At 37.6% G+C, this 21,367-nt stretch overlaps 1 protein-coding gene across 1 annotated transcript in view; it reads left to right on the top strand.

Annotated features, from left to right (window-relative positions):
• The window catches only part of mgat4a (alpha-1,3-mannosyl-glycoprotein 4-beta-N-acetylglucosaminyltransferase A), a 40,229-nt gene that overhangs the window by 5,918 nt on the left and 12,944 nt on the right, over nt 1-21,367 (top strand). Inside the window, exons 2-3 of the mRNA XM_037686549.1 lie at nt 13,914-14,081; nt 15,019-15,159. Of these exons, the coding sequence (XP_037542477.1) occupies nt 13,914-14,081; nt 15,019-15,159 (309 nt within the window). The remainder of the gene's footprint in view (nt 1-13,913; nt 14,082-15,018; nt 15,160-21,367) is intronic.

Here is a 21,367-nt window from a genome sequence, read left to right as displayed (position 1 = left end):
ATATATATATATATATATATATATATATATATTTTTGTCTATATCTATCTGTTTTTTTTTTTTTTTTAAGTTTGATTTATTTGTTGATTTAAAATCAGATTTCAAATTGGATTTCAACATTTGACAAAAAACAAGTTCTTCCTATTTATTTTTTTAGGATTTAAGCCTCAATCTTTCAGCAAACAAAAAGTTCTCATTGTGTGTGTTTTTGTTTTTGTTTTGTTTTTTGCATGTTTTCAGTGTGTGTCAGTGACAAAGAATTAATAAATTCTATTGAAGGGAAGTAAAAAAAATGCAAACAGATAGATCTGGACTATAATCAAAGGTCTAAGAAATTGTCCATTTAATATTCATCAGCTTTTTCTACAATGCACATTTTGAGTGGTAATCCCAGAGTACATCAAACTGTTGAATGCATGGCCTTCAACTGTGCGCTTCACCTGCGTCACATGCAAATCAAGCTTTTCTTTGTATTTTACTAGCTCCCTCCTTGTTTTTGCATTTCTGCAAGGCCTTTATAGACTTTAATAAAGTTCCTTCAAAATTGAGTCATTTTGAGAATGTATCATTTGAATACAAGTGTTTGTGAACAAGCAGATTTGTACTTGGGCTCATGACAGGCTGTTGAGTAGTTTAAAGATATAGCATTAGCTGGCCCATGTTTTGGGTGTTTAGTGGGGAAAAGAGGTATTCTTAGATCATGTTTTGGTTTTATTTTTTGGTGTGTCCTTCATTTCTGACAACCCATCTTGTTCTGCTTAGATGACTGCTGTGATAAAGCGTTGCTTGTCAGCTGTCCAAACACTCGATGTTGAATGACTCTCCAGAATGTGTACTTCTCTGTTAGTCTCCTTCACTCCCCCCAAAAGGGGATGCTTATTGGCATCTCCATGTATACCTCAAATAGACCTTTAACTACACACACCAATAGAATAAATTTCATTCAAATACTTTCTATTGTGAAAGTGTTATTGTATTGGTGATAGCAAGTAAACATGTTTTAAATGTATTAAATGGGGTGTAAACTAAAACCGTTGGGGGAAAACCACTGTTTTCAGGTTTGCCCATTTTCATAGTTTGTTAATAATTATAACTATCAGGACTCTGACTTGTTATTACTTGCATCATGTACTTGCAACTGCAAAAACAATATTACAGCTGCAACAGCTGTCCAGTCATTCTCCAAGTTGTAAATATAATTTCTGAGTCCATCCCTTCAGTCTTCGGTCTCCTTAAAAAGTTTAGTGCCTTACAGTGAGGACTGTTGGTTTTCTGAACAAATTATAAGTAGTGATTTTTGTTGTTTTGTCTTCGGTTAATAATGCAGTCAAAGTTGGTAATGGGTAATCAATTGAACTTTTCATTTTCTTGCTAGGAAACAAAATGAAGAACAACAAAAGTCAGATTTTCATGTAAAAATGTAAAATGTTGACAGTGCGCTACTTAATTATTGTATAACTTGCTAATTCTTTCCCAAATAAAACTTCAGATGACAGTTTTTAGTTCATACCAAAGCAAAAACATAGTGTCTGAAAGTTTTTGAGTTTGACAGAAAACGTCTAAATATCACAAGTACAGATATACAGATATTTGTAACATGCCCCTTTAAAATCTGTCATTTGTTTTTGTCATTTATAAATGAAAATATGGTAAATGGTGAATAGACTGCACTTATATAGCACCTGTCTATCTTATCAAGACACTCAAAGCACTTTACACTAAAATCTATGCTCTCATTTACCCATTCATTCAGCACTCCACTACATCTGTACAAAGAATAATCAGTGCTTTAAATCACATTCGTTCACCGATGGGACACACAGTGGAGGCAATGAGGGGTTCAGTGTCCTGCCCAGGGACACTTCAACATGTGACTGCTGGTGGAATCGAACCCCCAACTCTTGCATTGGAAGACAACTGCTCTAACCACTCAGCCACAGCCGCTCATATATATTTGCCCAAAATATGTTTGCAAAAATTAAAGTTAAAAGCTCTTCTTTATATTATTAAAAACATAAACAAACTTAATGTAAACCTGTCTCTTTAATGATATAATCTAATTGCCAACTTATACATGCGCTACACACACCATGTTTACCATCAATTTTCTGTGTTGGAAAATTGCATTGTATCACTAAGGCAAAAGAATTGGGCTGTTCTTATTTTTGGAGCCGTTATGTATGTTCAAGTTCAAGTCAACTTTATTGTCATCACCATCACATGCATGTGGTACATGAGGTGGAACAAAATTATGTACACAAGGTCCCAGTTACACCCCAAAATCGCAAAATATAACGTATAAAAAGAAAGAGTACATAAGGATCTAAGATATATGCCAAACAAATGCCAAACGGTACACTAAAAGATCTAAGATATACACTAAACACTAATAATATAAAATAAAACGGCGTAACAACAGCAGCCTGAACATGAGTCTGTGGTGAGCAGATAGGTATGAATGAGTACAGCAGCATGAGATAATCAGCAGCACGATATAGTAAACGGAATAAGATCAGCAGCACAGATAAGTCACATATCACCAATTAAAGTCCACCTTTATGTCCACAGTATGTCTTTATATTCAGGAGATCTAGTTACAATCAAAGTTTAGTTTTAAAAGAAGCTTTAGTGTGATATAAAATATAATGCTACACCACAGCAGCACAAATTTGTTGCAAAATCTAACAGACACAACTTTTGCTTTTTTATATGTAGTACTTTAAAATGCTGCAGAGAAGATGGTATATTCATTTTCCTTAACAGTAGTTATCTTAGTACTGTCCATCAGTGTTTTCCAGTTTCTAAGTGGTAAATGGTATTTAAAGGTTAGCGATGCGTGCCTTGATGGGGGTTTCTCTCAAATTTGATTGCTAGAAGTCCTGGCATCTTTAATTCAAGTAGAATTGAAACCGTTATCTTTGCGCCCTCCTAATGTAATATTCAATCTTTTTATTTAACTTGGAGTTGTTGTTTGCAGTGTCTAAATAATGAATGAGCTCTGTGGCAAATCTTTTATGTGTGTTTTTTGTAGGTGTGGCAGAAACAGGAACTGACATTGAGTGAAGTGTTTAGATTATTGTGTGTTCTCTTTTTGTTCGTTTTTAAATAACATTTATCGTATAAAAATTAGGTTGGAATTTTTTATTTAAATTTATAGAAATGCTCATTGTTCACGTTTTATAAATGAATACACATTGTTAATTACATTTCTTTGGAACTCTAAATAAAGACTTCCTCTGATTTAGAGATGGTGCTGAAGCAGCTCAGGGGCTTATGGTTTCAGCTGATTTGTTCACTTCTTAATTTTCATTCTTTTTTTTTTTTTTTAATAAATCTTGCTTCCTCTGGTTTTCTTAAATGTTGCACTGCTTCCTTCCTCTGGTTTTAAAGGCATGGCTTTCTTTCTTCATTACACCATTTTATGCACAATGGACCAAAAATAGCACGTCGCTGCCGTAAAGGGGGTAAATGAGCAAGCGGATGCTGTGAGGAGGGGTAGCCACGTATCACAAGTTCTTGCTCTGAATGGAAGAGGATGTAGCTCGCACATTGTGCGTTCAGGTTTGTCACCATTCGCAGTGTGTTTGTGCGCACACATTTCACTTGTGCACATTTTGAGACAGGGCAGTTTGCCAGACAAATCCTGAGTGGTCTGGAAGGAAAAGAGGAGTAGAAAAAGTGAATCTTAAAAGGTGAGAAGAGCCTGAGGTGTGCTGTATAACGGAGAGGAAAGCAGAGTGTGCTGACAAGGCGGCAAAGCAGTGAGACACACACATTTGTTGTTGTCCAACACAGCCTTAGCTCTGCTTAAACAGACATCATTTGTTAGCGAGTTACCAATCATTACTGTTCGCTTCCTCGTGCTTCTGTGCACTTCCTCTATCCCATAGTGCTCTCTATTCATTTGTCTATCTTCCCTTTTTGCAATAACATTCCCAGACAGGACACAGTTTCTCTTCTGTCATCGAAGAGAGATGCTAATTGATGAAGTCTAGCAGTTTTCTGTTTATTATCCGTATCATAAGATTTCTGTTTATGCTAGCACAGTGTTAAATGGTAAATGGACTGTACTTATACAGCGCCTTTCTATCTTATTTCAAGACACTCAAAGCGCTTTACAACACAATCTGTGTCCTCATTTACCCATTCATACAGCTCTATACTAGATCACTACAAACAAGCTAATTGAACAAATCATTCTAAAGAGACTAATCAGTGCTTTATTACTGTTTGTAAATTGTGTTTGTTTCTGTGGGAAAATATTTTTGTATACTAGTAAACCTAGTGACAGCCAGTACCATCAAAAACAACAAGATTCTTACAACTTCATAAGCAATATATTAGAGAAGTAAAAGAAATTTGTAACACAGGAAGTTGCAATAATTTAGATTTTTTTTTTGTACCATTGCCTCTTAAATATTCTTTGCCTTAAAATATTTACTTCCTTAAAAATCTTACTTGTTATATTCAGATAAAACCTGCCATTGTTAATCTATTTGATAATTAAAACACACTAATTTCCTTTTTTTATTATTTTTTCCATTTAGCCTTTATTTGTACAGGTAGTCTCACTGAGCCACAAGAACTCATTTTTTCAAGAGAGACCTGTTTAGGGAGCAGATGGGGGTTAAGGACCTTGTTCATGGGCCCAGAGTGGGGGGAATGAGGGTGGGGGCAGGTGTGGATGCTTCACCTACTCCATCCACATTTTTGATGTTGTCTGTACCGGGGCTTGAACCGGCAATCTTCCGATCACAGGCCCACCTTCTCTAACCTCTGCGCCACCACTCCCCCTAATATTTTCACTATAAAATAAAAATAAAGTAAGCGAAGGGTTGCAATTGTATACGACTTGCTCACAATGCTAATGCTAAAACCCATTCTGTCAGTATAATCTGATACTTTTTAAAAGTTCTTTTTCATTCAGCCTTTATTTATACAGGTTAGTCTCATTAAGTCACAAGGACTCATTTTCAAGAGAGACCTGTTTTAAACAAAAAAACAAACAAACAAAAAACACACACAGATGAGGTACACATTAAAATAAGCGGTCATAAAAAGCATATAAAATGAAAAGTAAATAAAAGTAGAGATATAAATTATAAGTAGTGTTCTTCCATTCCATGTGAACTCATAAAATTTCACTATTCCTGCTTTTTGTTTAATTGAAATGCTCTACATTATACTTGTAATACTATAGATCTTCAACATTTGTCTTTGTGTTCCTCACATAGTACACAGAGAAACCCAATAGAGGAGAATAGAAACTACTGCCCGCAGCATTTTGGTGGTGTCCGTGTAAAGTTTCACCAGCGCTCACAGTGGCACAAGTTGTTTACACAGCCTCTTTGTAGCTTTTGTAGTGAAATATAACTCCAGTTTTAATGAAAGGGCAAATATCACTCATTCTTCAAAAACTATTGTGTGATTCAAAGAACAAAAACGTAATAGGAGTTCAAATAAAGTATTAAATGTTTTGCCTTTCCCATGACTTACTGGAGGAAAAAGTTACTTACCTTTGCTGCCTGTACAGTTAATGTTTTTTTTCTCCTATATAAAATTAGAGAGGTTTAACACATAACAAGAAAGCATAAATAGCAGGTGCTTTTTGTGACATTTGACTGAACCGATTAAATAAATTGCAAATAAATGTATTTCTGGAAAATAAACTCCATTGCCGAAAGGTGACTTAAAAAACATCTAGCTGTAGCTGATTGTAGCCTTATGTGGGTCAAGTGAAGTCAGAAGAGTGGAGGTAAGCTGAAAGGGGGGCATTCTTTCAGCTTTGTGGTGTCAGACTGCATGCTTTACCACAAAGAGAGGCCACCGGCTGCAGGAGCCCATCACGACTGACTTCTCACTAGAGGAAGAACTGTGGGTAGAGGTCAGGGGAAACAAAGAGCCCATGGTGTGGGAGCAAAATTAAGAATCTGGATTGGAAAGTTGCCAAAAGGAGAAAAGATGTCTGGCTTTCCAGATGCCACTTCTTCTTTTTTTTTTTTTTTTTTTTTTTTAAACTTTCTTTATTTCAGAAGTAAAATGAATGGTTGGTGGAGACTTTGAAGGGAAACACAAGTGAAAGACAGGAGTGTATTCTTCCTCTAATCTACTTGGAATCATTGAAGCTGTATCAGACGTCAACTCATGAATTGGCATGCACTTTTTCTCAAGAACATTCAAGAGAATACCCCCACCCCCCAATACAAATCTATTTTACATCACTGTACTTGCACTATAGTAGTGAAGTTGATGTGCATGCTTCTCCTGCATTGTAATGGAAGCTGTTTAACAGTGAACACAGCTTGCCTAGGAAATTTTTTAACTTTTAAATTATTTAACCTTTTTTTGGACTGAATATGAAGTTGGAAGACAAGTGTTAATAGTGAATGCTCTAAATTGTTCTTCTGTACGTAATATGCTGTGTTCAGTTATTTATGCCGTATTTACCGATACCTAAAGAATGTGTTCTCTGTTTTAGAGAAGCCAGTCTGTCGCACTAACAGCTGCAAGGTGGAACCACAAGGCTAGCAGGTGCACCACTTGAGGGTCTTTATACATGCATAATGTATTCAAATAAGTTATTCAGTAGCCAAAACAAAGATAAGGACTGTATAATTTCTTAACATGCGTGGTTTTACAGTACATTATAAATAAAAGCTGAAGGTACCTTTCAAGGTAAGTTAACAGCTGCGTGCTACTTGTATTTCTCCCAACAATGGATGCTCAAATAGTTTATATCAGATCAGGTTATAGATCTCTTTCAGAAGTAATCTGATTTGGCACCAATAAAACATTTGTGGCAGGGATTATGGTTTAAAAACAGAAAATCTTTTGTGTAGTGATGGACTGTAAAGTTCTAGTAAAGTGTTTTTGTTGTGACTGATTGTCCGAGTTGTCACGTTCTCTTGCATCATAGAAATTATTTTATATGGTTCTGTTTTAAACTTTGCGTTTAGCAATAAGTGCTGTAATTTTTTGTCTGTAGTGGATCTCTTTAATCCATCTAACTGTGTGGGGGCGACTTCAGCTGGTTTGCGTGTGAGGTTTGATTAAGCAGTTTCCTCTCAACGGCTATTGTTGAGTCATCTGCAACTCTAACTGACCTTGTGTTTTGACTAAAACATATCTCTATACTCAAAAATGTTTTAAATGAAGATGTTGCTGGAAATGTGAGGCTTAGCTTCATCAGTTATATCGGCAGATAAAGTATTGCATCTCTTTCACCTTTGAATACATGCAGCACAAGTCCCTTATCAGCACTTGTGAACTTGCTGTCAGCAGCAAGCTTCAGCAAGGAAGGAAACGTCAAGGACAAGATCACTGAAGACTGTTTAGGAACAGATAGACTGCCTAATTAAACTAACACTGTGATGAACTTGGATTTATTATTATTATTATTATTGGTTTAAAGGTAAGTTTCATTAAAACTAATTCAGCTGTGAAGCTCATAAGTTTGTGGTTTGAAGATTTAGTTGCTAAAATTTGACAGTTTCTTATTTTTCATTTTTAAATTGTGGCACAACAACCAAGTTGTAGCCATGTTTAATGTAAACGATAGTATCTAAAAGGAGAACTTCAATTAAATGTATGACTGTCAATGTTAGGATCTCATTATTTACAATTCTGCCCCCAAAAAAAGACAAAACTTGTTTGTAGTTATTATGTTACAGCAGCTTAAGGAGTGGTATATATTTTACAAAGTAAATAGATCAAATGATAAAGGATATGAAATTTTAACTTTCTTTTTTGTTTCTGTCCACAGAACTCACAAAGATAAATAGCACAACATTTAAAGTCGTTAGTTTTGAATTACTTGGCAGTTAAAGAGGATCATTTATCATATTTTTTATCATATGATTTTCCATCAAAGATAGATTTTTTTATTGACTATAGGGAATTTGGCCCTTTTTAAAGTCAAACATAGTTACATATTTATTAAGGTGATATACAGCAATTTACTACTTGTGATAGTATAGTGTCTTTGCTTAATTTTGTCGATTTATTTTAGTTTGGATGAATTGTTTAACAGATGCAAGGCAAGAGTTAAGAAAAAAGGACACTTACAGTACAGCATGTAATACGTAGCAAAGCTAGCTAAACATTTTTTTTTTCTTTGACAAATGACTCTTGAAATATTTTGTCCTGATTCAAGGGTATTCTGACCATGACCCACTTTAGTTTTTTTCTTATGCTAGGATGTAATGAAGCATATACAATATAAATGTTTGTGTTATGCAGGATTTATTCAATATAAACAGTTTATTACCATAATTTAGTATGATCATTTCAATTTAGTGCATTTAGACCAAGGGTGTCCGATCCTGGTTGTTGAGGGCCACTATCCTGCATATTTTAGATGTTTCTCTGCTCCAATACACCTGATTTCATTCATCTGCTGATTAACAGGCTTCTGCATAATAAGACGTAATTAAGGCATTGAATCAGTAAAACATGCAGGGTGGTGGCCCTTGAGGACCAGGATTGGAGACCCCTGTTTTATGCATTTAATAGATTTGTTGACTACACAAAACCTCCATCATTAACTTTATTTGTTTATAAGCAGCCAGCATTTCCTCCTCAAAATTCTCCATATGATTTCAGTGAAGGCTTGAGTCCATTAGTTTTAATGGCAGCTGTTGAATGTCCTTCATACTGTATATCCACCCCCTCAGTAAGAAATAAAAAAAATAAAACCTGACCACAGGAGTCAAGAATGACACATCCTGGCAAAATGTCACATGAAAAAGATTGTGCCAAATGAAGCACATACCTGGCACAGTACTATTATTAAACAAGAAGTTGGATGCAAAAAGAAAAATAACATTTTAATCGCGAGCCGGATGTACCGGTAGTTTCCTCCTCTTAAGAGACAGAGTAAAGGAGGAAGATGAACTAAAGAGCAGAGAAGAAACAGACTTGAGGCATTTTGTGTATCTATTCAGTCACCCAAGGTGCCCCACCCTGTCAATAGAACTGAGCACCCCGCCTATCAAACCGAACCCCCCACCCCCACCTGGCACTGACATAGCACTAAGCTAGCAGTGCAAAATACAAGCTCTCTAGCTAAAAAGCTGAAGTCAGTGCTCACGTTGCCTCTTTCCTCAAGCTGAACCCCCACACAACAACCATCAACATCAACGAGGACCTTCATCAGTATGCATAACACGAGAACCGATCAACAGAGGATGCAATCTCCTCTGTGGTCCACACTGCGCTCAACCACCTGGAGCAGAAAAACTCTTACGTCCGTATGCTCTTTGTGGACTTCACATCCGCCTTCAACACCATGATCCCCCAAACCCTGATGGACAAACTATCCACACTAGGACTAAGCCCCTCCATTTGCAACTGGGTACTAGACTTCTTAACAAACAGACCACAGTTAGTGAGGATCCACAACTTGTCCTTCTCCACCATAACCCTCAGCACTGGCTCTCCTCAGGGATGTGTGTTGAGCCCCCTCCTGTTTACTCTGCTCACGTATGATTGTGCAGCTACCCATCCAGGCTGTCACATTGTAAAGTTTGCAGATGATACAGCGGTGGTGGGATGCATCACAAACAATGATGAGTCCAGCTACAGGCAAGAGGTGGAACACCTGGAGAGCTGGTGCAAAGAGAATAACCTTTCACATCAATGTGAAGAAGACAAAGGAGATGATTGTGGACTTCAGAAGGAACAAAAACGTCTACACCCCCCTGAACATAAGAGGATCTGCGGTGGAAGTGGTCTCCAGCTACAAGTACTTGGGTGTACACATGAATGACAACCTCAGCTGGAGCAACAACACCACCAGCCTGATCAAGAAAGCTCATCAGAGACTCTACTTCCTCAGACGGCTGAGGCGAGCTGGTCTGAGAAGCTCAGTCCTCACCTCCTTCTACAGGTGTGCAGTGGAGAGCATCCTGTGCTCCAGCATCAATGTGTGGCATGGAGGCTGCACAGCTGCAGAAAGAAAAGCTTTGCAGAGAGTGGTGAAGGCTGCACAGAAGACTGTCGGAGTCAGCCTCCCCACCATCACAGACATTTACACCTCTAGATGCAGGAAGAGGGCTACCTGCATCATGAAGGACCTCACTCACCCAGCACACACACTTTTTGCCCCACTCCTCTCAGGAAGGAGGTTAAGGAGCATTAAGTGTAAAACCACTTGACTGAGGAACAGCTTCTACCCTGAGGCTGTTAGACTCATGAATCTCTAACTAGAATAATCACTGTGAAAAATCACATTATATTTGCTGCTGATCTGTTTCATGTTGCTGCTGATCTGTTTCAATGTTGATGTGTTCATGCGTGCACATCCGCTCACACAGACTCATGTTCATGTTTGTGCTGATGTTCAATGTTTTTAAGTTATGAGTGCTTAGTGTATATTTAGTTGTTTTTCTTATACATTTTATTGTTGGATGTAAGTGGGACCCTGTGTACGTAAATTCGCTCCACCACATGTACCACATGAGGTGTGAATGACAAGAATCTCTTGACTCTCTGACACCCCCACACATACTCAAAAACTATCTCTATAAACAGCGCAAACCCCAACGTGTTGTGCTAAGCTAGCAGCGCGCAATATAGGTGCTCTAGCTAAAAAGCTAAAAGTGCCTCTTCCCTCATGCTGAACGCGCCCCCCCCCCCCCCCCAACAAAAATCATGGATGAGATGAGCACCCCGCCATGGCAAGTTAATTAGGGGAAACACTGATCATGCCCTTGAGCAAGGCCCTTAACCCCCACCATCTGCTCCTCCGGGTGTCCTAGATGGCATCTCTCTGCTCCACACAGAGGGCTGTGGTAGCTCGGTGTCTGTGGTTGCGTCAGGAAGGGCATCCGGCGTAAAAATAACTGCCAAGTCTTCGTGCGACTTAGTTTGCTGTGGCGACCCCTGAAGAAGGGAACAGCCGAAAAAAGAAAAAAACAACTGATTATGCATTCAATCTCATATCAATTTGATAGCTATATTGTTTTTTTATCACAATAATTTACAGTAGTATGTTCCATAGCCATCAAAACTAAGTAAAATGTAACCAAGTGTGGAATGAGTTGTAAAGACCCCCCTGCATTCTCATGCATTGACACAATTTCCAGGTATTCTACATTCTTGAAAGTTTGATACCCATTACGCAAAAGATGTCAGCTGTATGACCACTAAAGCATCTGTGCATAGGAAACATTTAGTTAAATTGAAACCTTATCTAGATTGTGTTCTTGTGGTGTTTGGTGTCTGATCTTCTCTTGCTCTGTGGAGAGACAGATGGGGGATTTTTATTTCGGCAGCATCATGCTATCAAAGGACCGTCGCAAAGATGAAAGTCTTGTTTTCAGTTTGAAGTTGCCCTTTCCTCAAGTTTTGGGCCAAATGTCGGCATCTGTCTGTGTCTTTAGAGATCAGCAAGCAGCAGAAACAACACGGCTCTGTGAGGGGTGAGAGGGAATCTGCTCAGAGTGAATGGACAATGGCTCAGTCAGAGGGTGGTGAAGGGGGCAAGATAAAGGGAGTCCAGGTATTGTTGAAGGGAAGAGCTCTGTGAAAGAGCATAATAAATCTACAAGAAGTGGAAGATCAGAGACTGGTCCCAACCCCACCTTCTGTACACATGTGAAGAGGTTTGTCCACCTGGACCATCATAAATTTTAGAACAAAGGTCGCTCTAAATAACTCGGCATTTTATATAGCACTCTTCAGACCAGATACAAGTCAAATGCTTACCAATATGAAGCTGACAAAATTAAATAGGCATGGTAATACAGCAAAAAACATATAAAAGCAAGAAAGTGTACCTGCAAGTATTTAAAATTATATTTAAAAGCTGCAGTAAGAATAATGTGTCATGGTTCTGTGCAAGAAAAATGTCACACAAGTAAATTAGTAGGATGGTTATCATGATTGCAGAAAAAAAATAAATATAAGCTCTTTCAAAGTTTTGAGCTTAGCTTTAAAGGCAGAGAGGGTGTCTGCACCTCATACCCAAACAGGGAGCTTATTCCAGAGGAGAAGGGGCTGGAAATTCAAAATGTTCTTGTGGGGTGGTAAGGGACAAGGAGTTGTTTTAAATAAGATGGTGGATAGTAGCTGAAGGCTTTGAGCTGTCCTTTTCTCAACTAGAGTACAAGAGCAGTGTACAGTACTGACTCTAGCCAGGCAAAGATTTGATTAATGCAAAGCATTGTACAGTACAGTGATCATAAATGTTGTAGAAATGGTTCGACACCAAACGTTTTTGAATGAAATTGATTTTGTTTTTTTCAGTTAATATAGTTACTTAATATAGTTATATAGTGTTGTTAGGAGTCTTGAAACAAAAGACAAAGATCCCCAACTTTCTAAAATTACTAAAGTAAATTTGAGTGCACTGAATTCAATAAACCATTTTTTTTTGTCCATGTCCAGTATCTTCTTGACAATACCCACTATAAAAGGCTGTTTTTGTCTGGTATAAATGTCAGCTGTAGCAGACCTTTGGCAAACCTTGACAGAAAGTGAGTAAATATGTTTTTTAGGAACTATTTGAAATCCTATGGGGGCTGCGATAGCTTGGTGGCCAGTGCTGTGGTCTTGTAATCCTGAGGTTGTGGGTTGGAGCCCAGGTTGCATTAAGAAGGGCTTCCGGTGTAAAACAATTGCCAAATCTTTCATACGAGTTTGCTCACTGTGCTAACCCCTGAAGAAGAGAGCAGTCGAAAGAAACTTACCATTTGAATTTCTATGGCTATTCAAAATCATTAAACCTGGTTTCTTTTATTGATAAATTGATGATTGAAAATTCCCTGTGAACATATTCAGCCCTCAGTTGTTGAGATCTGATAAACAATAAGCATGAATAAACCAAGTGATCTAAATATTGTTGATAGATAAAGTTAATCTGGTGCCCCCTTTAACAGTTGCCTAGAACAGTAGCAATGTGATGTAAACATGTTTCAGCCTTTGGTCTTACATCCTCCTCCTCCGAGGTAGTCTGGAGACTTCATTCTGGAGGAGGTAGTCTGTAGACTGCAGTCAAGCGAGGTCTAACCTTTAAACCCTGTTGCAGCACAATTAATGTATTAGGAGTGAGCTTGAATATGACTATAACCCTGATTAAAGCACATCTATTTTCATTTGTAGATGCTGACCTTTGAGGTCTGTCTTAGCTACTTTAAATAAAACTAGCTTCTTCTTTCGGCTTTTCTCTCTTCAGGGGTCATCACAGCGAGTCATCCTCCTCCATCTCACTCTGTCCTCTGCATCCTCTGTCCTCACTCCACCTACCTCCATGTCCTCTCTAACTGCATCCATATATCTTCTCTTTGGCCTTCCTCTTTGTATTTTTCCTGGCAGCTGCATTTCTAACATCCTTCTACCAATATACCCATGGTCTCTCCTCTGGACATGTCCAAACCATCTCAGTCTGGTCTCTCTAACTTTATCTCCCAGTTGTTCAACCTGTGCTGTACCTCTGATGATCTCATTCCTAATCTAATCCATCCTTGTCACTCCTAAGGAGAACTTCATCTTTATTTCTGCCACTTCCAGTTCTTTCTCCTGTCTTTTTGTCAATGTCTCTGTCTCCAGACCATACAACATAGCTGGTCTCACCATTGTCTTGTAAACTTTTCCTTTGACCTTTGATGGCACCCTTCTGTCACAAATCACTCCTGAAACTTTTCTCCATCCACTCCATCCTGCCTGGACTCTCCTTTTCACTTCTTTACCACATTCCCCATTTTTCTGGACAGTGCAACCCAAGTACTTGAAGTCCTGCACCTTTGTGGCCTCTGACTTAAAAAAAGTAACATTCATCTAGCAAAACTAGTTGGACTGCTTCTAAATAAACTTTAGCTGCTTTTAGTGAAAAGTGAACCACGTATCAGTTTGTTCTTCATGTTGACACCTTCTGGTGCATCCGGTTTAAATGTTTTTGTTTTTTGTTTTCGTAGACAAGCTGATAGCTTACCAGCGGGAGTTCCATGCTTTGAAAGAACGCCTTCGTGTGGCAGAACACCGGACGCTGCAGCGCTCGTCTGAGCTCAACAACATCCTCGAGCAATTCCGACGAGCCATTACCGAAACCAACAGCAGCAAAGATGCATTTACAAACTTCTCAGGTAACTGACACATGTAACACACATGTGCATATTAAGCTAAGCATTGTCACATTGTGTGGAACAAGTGTGATGGATTTCTGAAATATTTCAGCCCCATTTTTCTCAATAAGACAGGAGTTTTGTTCTTTGCCTTTTGGGTTTCTATGCATTTCATCAAAGTGTTATGAAGGAAAACAATTATTAATTCAAGGAAAATGTGAAGAACTGTGTGCAGTTTTTTATTTGTATTTTATTTAAATAAACAGAAGGGCAGAAATCAGACGAACCTTAGAATTATTGAATGGGTTACAGAATATAGCTGCTGAAATTATACCATTAACAAGATCATTTAACTTCTTTTTTTTAATTTACTCTGTCATTTGTGACAAATAAAGTAGATATTTTCAAACATTTTAAACGCTTAAAACAAAATACTATAGTTTATTATTCTAATAAACCAAAAAGTTTAACTACTGGTAATAGCTCTTATGCTCAAATTTATTAGACACTCAGTTTACTTGAAATTTTTTATGCAAGTATGTTATGTTTTTTTAATATCATTTTCTTTTATTTAATTTTCAATTTATATGCTTTGTTTTATGATTGTCTATTGTTGTCATCATTCTTTGTTAAAATCAAGTCTCATGTAAATGAGTCCTTGAGGCTCAACCTGTATAATTAAAGGTTGAATGAAAAGTATGTTTTCACACTTCTTCGTATGATATCTTGAATAAACAACCAAAAAGAAAGAAGAAAGGAAGAATATGTGATATAGTTAGCAAAAATGACCTCAATATCTATTTAATTTTTACTCTTTTTTTTTTTTTTTTTTTTTTTTTTATTTTTTACTTTGTATGCACTTAATCTGTTGGGCAACAATGACATATACAGTATTACTTCTTGTGGTTGATACCACTTTAAAAGGCCTTGCTTTAAAAGGTTTTGTACCTGTTTTCAGATGAAACACAGAAACTTCTGAAGGAGCTCACAAACAGGAAACCCCTCCAGGTGCCAAACATCTACCACCACCTGCCTCACCTGCTGAACAATGAGGGCAGCCTGCATCCTGCAGTGCAGGTTGGTCTTGGACGTACAGGAGGTAAGAACTAGATACACACGTTGCAAATTCAGCAAAAGGGTCACAGCACTGATTTATGACGCCTATTTTCTCTCCACTGTGCATGATTATTCTACACAAACATGGTGACACGTTTGTCATTACATCAGGGAGAAAGTCATGTCTCAACATGCTTTCAGATTGTGACTTGTTCACAACACGTATCCTCTTGTGATTTATCTCTCCAAAGGATATTTATGGAAAACTTTTGCAGACTTGAAGATACTTATAATGTGTAATTTGAATTTACTTTTTAGTTGTTTTTTTAAATTGAAAAAAGGTTTCTCGATTTTTATTTTTTTAAATTCTTTATTGTACTGTATTTTCTTAACACCCATGGCAATATCAATTTTATTTATAAAACACGCATTTAAAATTAACATTGACCAAAGATCTTCACAAGGAGGTTATGACCAAACGGGAGAAACCAACTAAACCAAATAAAACAAAATCAAAAGCCAACATTAAATACACTCCCTGGCCAAAAAAAAAAACATTTACCACTAAAAAAAGGTCACGCACTAATATTTTGTTGGACCATCTTTAGCTTTGATTACATCATGCATTCTCTGTGATATTGTTTCGATAAGCTTCTGCCATGTCACAAGATCTATTTCCATCCAGTTTTGCATTAACTTTTCCACCAAGATCTTGCATTGATGACTAGGCACTAGGCATGATGGATGCATCACCTCACCTGCCTCTCTTCTTACCCTGATGCACCCATCACTCTGGAACAGGGTCAATCTGGACTCATCAGACCACACGACCTTCTTCCATTGCTCCAGAGTCCAATCTTTATGCTCCCTAGCAAATTGAAGCCTTTTTTCCAGTTAGCCTCACTGATTAGTGATTTTTTTTTTTTAAGGCTTCACAGCTGTTCAGTCCCAATCCCTTGAGTTCCCTTCACATTGTGCGTGTGGGAATGCTCTTACTTCCACTATTAAACACAGCCCTGAGTGCTACTGTTGTTTTTCTTCAATTTGATTTCACCAAACGTTTAAGTGATCGCCGATCATGATCATTAAGGATTTTTTTCCGGCCACATTTCTTCCTCGTAGACGATGGGTCCCCACTATCCTTCCAGTTTTTAATAATGGACAATATATATAGATAAATGGTCAGTTCCTAACCCAATTTTAGTAGTTCCTGCCATCTCCTTAGATGTTTTAATGCTTGATACATGCCAGTGATATGACCCTTCTCAAACAGACTGACGTCTTTTCCACGACCACGCGATGTGTCTTTCAACATGGTTGTTTAAGAAATGAGAAGCAACTCATTGCACCAGTTGGGGTTGAATAACTTGTTGCCAGCTGAAAGATATTCACCCATGCAGTAATTATCCAATAGGAGGCTCAAACATATTTGTTTAGTTCAATCCAGTTGGCGACTTTTTTTTTTTGGCCAAGCAGTGTATATCCACAAGCGTAAAATAGACTACAAGCAAAAAAAAAAAAAAAAACATTTCACAATTTCATGATTCTGATGGAACTCAAGTTGAACTTGAATTAAAAGCTATTGTTAAAAAGTGAGTTTTCAGGCGGGATTTAAAAGACTGTACAGACTCTGCAATATGAATATCAAGGGGCAGGTTATTCCAGAGTCTTGGGGCTGCCACTGCGAAAGTCTGATCCCCTCCACGCTTTAATTTAGCCTCTAATTTCTCTAATTAATCACTTTAGTTTCCTCTTTCTTGCTTTTGTTCAGGGTCAGACAGTTCTGAGTTAACAGTTTTGACAACTTGTAGATTGCTAAACAGAGACTGCAGTGGGGCAGAGACACCCATTTTAAAAGAGAAATATATTTGGATGGCATTAGCGTAACAACGAAAGGAGATGTCATTGGACTGCAGTGTCTGTTTCATACTGATCTAGAACAGGTTGTAAATAAAATGACCCCAAATCAGAAATGTTTTCAACAAAAAAAAAACAACTTGGCGCAAAGTTTAAAAGCCTCCATGGAAATGCCGACACAGGGATTAACAACAGAGTTAAAATATTTAAAATGACAGTTTGTGACCATACGGTGATCACGTTGGACATAAAAGCAGATTTTGCAGCTTTCTCAGCCCTCTGACGCTTAAACAGTCACGTAAAATTCCTTGAGACTTGGAGTTTGTCCTTTTTCTGCCACACTCAGGTCTGAGCGAGCGTGGATTCATTTAACCGAGGCTGATGGGATGGTTTGGCAGGCTTTATTCTTTTTCTTTGTTTAAAAGGGAACATTTAAATGTCTTAATTTAAAAGTGCTTCTTGATTTTTTTACACTAGAATATAATCCTTAGATTTAGGCCCTGATAAGTTCTTCACAGTAGTTTTAAATAAAGGTAAAATTCTCTTTGTATCACTAGCCAGTTTTCTTTTCTAAACTCCTAGAAGTTTAACATATTTTTATCCTCCAGTTTGGTTAATTATTCCACTTCTGTTTCAATCTTACCTTTTTACTATTATCTTTTTAATCTTTCACCCTTCAAGCTTCAGCACACTACATGTGACTATAGCACATTCCTCTTAAGAAGATTACTTATCTGTCATAGGGGGTGTGGTAGGTAAAGTGCATTTAAAGCTTGAGGACTGATCAGCACATAGATAGCCCTACCTTATTCCTAATCATCACGATTGAAAGAACAAACATAAGCTCTAAACAATGAAGCAGAAAGACAAGTCAGGTATTTGAGGAGCTCGTAAAAGTTTACAGCTCCTGGCTGTGAGCCTGTTGAATCAGCTGTAAAACGGTCTGTAAATTATGCTTTCTTTCTCAGATTTATTTCTTTATATTTATTTTCTGAGCACTCTGTCTTGTAGCAATAAAGACTGTAAAACAAATTCAAAAATAACTTTCTTTACCTCTAGATTCTGATATTTATTTAAACAAGAAGACGTGAGTTTATTATAACCTGCCACATCAAATGAATCATTTAAAGAAACTGCTCAGTAGAGTTTCAAAAGGACAGCAGATTGATTAAAAAAATATGTATGGTATCTGGTTAAAAAAAGAATTATTGAAATATTTTTATGAGTGAGGGAGTGAGTGAAAGAAATTCCAGGAAACTACAGAGGTGTCTTGTCTGTCTGGTCTGGGCAGATGTGCTGGCACTTACCAGAAAAGTTTTGAACACACTCTGTCTTTTTAGACACAAAGAGGAAGTAATGCGCAGTGTTTTTGCTACCTACTGCCTCATTGACATTTGTTTCCCCCTCATTTATCACTATCAGTTGTGTTCTCATTGGAATGTACAGTACTACTGAAGCTGCAGGCATTGCTACTAGGAAGTGATTATTTGTCATAAGTCATACATAGCAACAAATAAAAAAACTTTTAGGCCCTTTACTAGTCATGCTAATGGGCCACATGAATCTTTTTTTAAGCTGGTGAAGATTCTCAGTCATCCAGGACATGATGAATTCAAAAAGCGTTCAATAAAAAAACAACTGGACTTTATTTGTAACAGAAGACGTTTCGCTCCTCATCCGAGGAGCTTTCTCAATTCAAAGAGAATTCAAGAGAATCTTTTTTTAACAAACCAACATTACATGCATTTTTCACTTGAGCTGTGTTAATTGTATTTTATTCCTTATTTCTATTAGTCTAAGTATGTTTGACATTGAGGTATTTATAGCTGCACAAATTAGGGCATCATCCTACATTAAACTGAACAAGTGTATAAATAGAAACGGTGGGGGGGATGTTTGAGACAGAGCTCAATGCACATTTTTGTCTGCTCAAGTATTCATGGTCTCGGGCGTTTTTCCCTCCCCACTGAAATAAATAAAAACTATCTGGGAGAGCATAACCTCACTCAAACCTCTACTAGGGTTTTTTTTCTGTTAAACTGGTTACAGTGCCATACCAGTGCTGGGATTAGAGCTTCTTAAGTCGTTCCACGAAAAATGGCTAAGAACCAGTTTACTCACAAACATGCTAGAGCCACCTCCTAGTTATTACATCACTTTATTCTTTCCAGTAAATTTTAGCTCTTCCGTCTAGTTTGGTCTGAGTTTTTGTAGAAAGCTGCATTCAAGGGAACCTGTGAAACTGGTTTCTTAAGACAACCTGTCAACTTTTCTGTTTCTAACAATAGTCAGTTTTTAATGCTCTTTACAATGCCAACTGGCACCCTGATCTCTGTTGGGAAAGGCAGAATGATGCTTCAAATGGGATTTACATCGTTTCAAGCAGGTTCTGTAAATGCCAGCTGGTGATATTAAAAGACCAAACTACTTTATAAACAGAGTTGAAAACAATTTTGAAATTAAAATGAAACTAATTATAAATGCAGCTCATTGTATTAGTCAAACTTTCAAAGTACTGGAGCTATTAAGACAAATGACAGGAAAAGAAGACACAATAGAGTATATGTCCCCCCCCCCAAACTATAATGTTGGAGCCATTGTTGTAGAAGCTCAGAAATCCATCCATCCATCTGTTCATCCATCCATCCATCCATTCATCCATCCATTATCTTTACCCGCTTCTTCCTCTTCGGGTCGCAAGGCTCACTGGTGCCCATGTCCAGCAGTCACTGTGCGAGAGGCGGGGTACACCCTGGACAGGTCTCCAGTCCATCACAGGGACACATAAAGACAAACAACCATTCACTCTCTCACTCACACCTAGAGACAATTTAAAGTTACCAGTCAGTCTAACATGCATGTTTTTGCTCTGTGGGAGGAAACTAGAGTACCTGAGAAAACCCACACATGCACGGAGAGAACATGCAAACTCCACCCAGAAAGGCTGGGATTTGATCCAGTGACCTTCTCGTTGAGAGGCAGCAGCTCTACCAACTGAGCCACCGTGCATAACTAACTGAGTTTTAATCATGACATTAACAAACATTTTTGTCAGTTTTTGGTCTTGCTTTTCCTTTTTCTAGCACCTGACAATTTGTTTTTGCTCCACCTCCACTTGTCACTGTGCAGTCTTCTAGACTGAGCAGTAAACATTACCAGTGCCATGACATGTACGTCATCCTTTGCTGGCTTCTCAACTAATAATTTTTGCAATGATGACTTCTATGATCGTAGGGATTTTCTGAATCTGATTACATCATCTTTATCAAACAGAAACAATGGAGCCTTTGTAAAAACAAATAATTCTCACACATATGTAGTTTCTTTCTTGGCTTATTTACATGCATTACATTTCCTTCCATAGACGTCATGACCTGTAAAACCTCCAGCAGTCGGTTCAGTACGACATTTAATTTTACTGATTATCAAGCACAATTTCTGAGTGGGATTGTGGGTATTGCATATTTTTATAGAACTAAATGCATTTATGATACAATACAGCAGTATTATTTGTTAATTCTTAGCCAACATTGGGAACAAAGTGTAATGCACAAGCAATGCATTACACAAGGTCTGGTTAAAGTAAACCTAAAGGCACAGACTTAAGTTTCCTTAAGCTTAATTAGCCATTTAAACATTTGTCAGATAGTTAAAGATAACCACAACTGCAAGGAGATGCAGGGCCAGGATCTATATATACAAAGAAAAATCTGAAGTACCGATAACAAATCTGGAAGGCCTTGAAAAGCAGAGATTAGATTTATAACTCTGAAAACAGGAAACTATGATGCATTTAAGATACAGTTTATACATTTTGACTGCATTTTTTGAACATCAGTATTGGGGGCTGAGATGGTGTAGAGGTAGGGCAGCCGGCTTGGGACCCGAAAGTCCCAGGTTCAAACCTCGGTCACTGCATACCGCGTGGTGTCTCTGGGCAGCACACCCCATCCCCAAAATGCCCCCAGGCGCCTTCAATAGCTGCCCACTGCACCACCTGGTGGTGGATGGGTTAAATGCAGAGACTAATGGAAACATACAGTGATGAAATTGTGATGACATTATTATTATCATTATTATTTGCAGGATTTAGTAGGTTTTCAAGACATGTCTTAAGAAGAAGAAGAAGAAGAATCAGTTTATTATTGCTATGTCAATGAACGAGGTTCACAAACTAGGAATTTGCTTCGACATAAGGTGCGAATAGTAATAAAGTAAAATAAAGTAAAAATTAAGTAAAAATTAAGTAAAAATGAGAAAGTTGAATGTTTACAAATATGCCCAAGACTTGTTTTAAACAGTAAATTGTCACATTTTTATCCTTTTCCTATTTGAAAAAAAATAAATAAATAAAAATCATCTAGACTCTGTAACCATAAATCCTAATCTTGGAA

Source organism: Nematolebias whitei, chromosome 13 (genome assembly GCF_014905685.2).
Source record: "Nematolebias whitei isolate Nwh7 chromosome 13, NemWhi1, whole genome shotgun sequence".
Classification (NCBI taxonomy): domain Eukaryota; kingdom Metazoa; phylum Chordata; class Actinopteri; order Cyprinodontiformes; family Rivulidae; genus Nematolebias; species Nematolebias whitei.
Note: the sequence above shows the minus strand (reverse complement) of the source record. Positions and strands in the feature narration are given on the sequence as shown.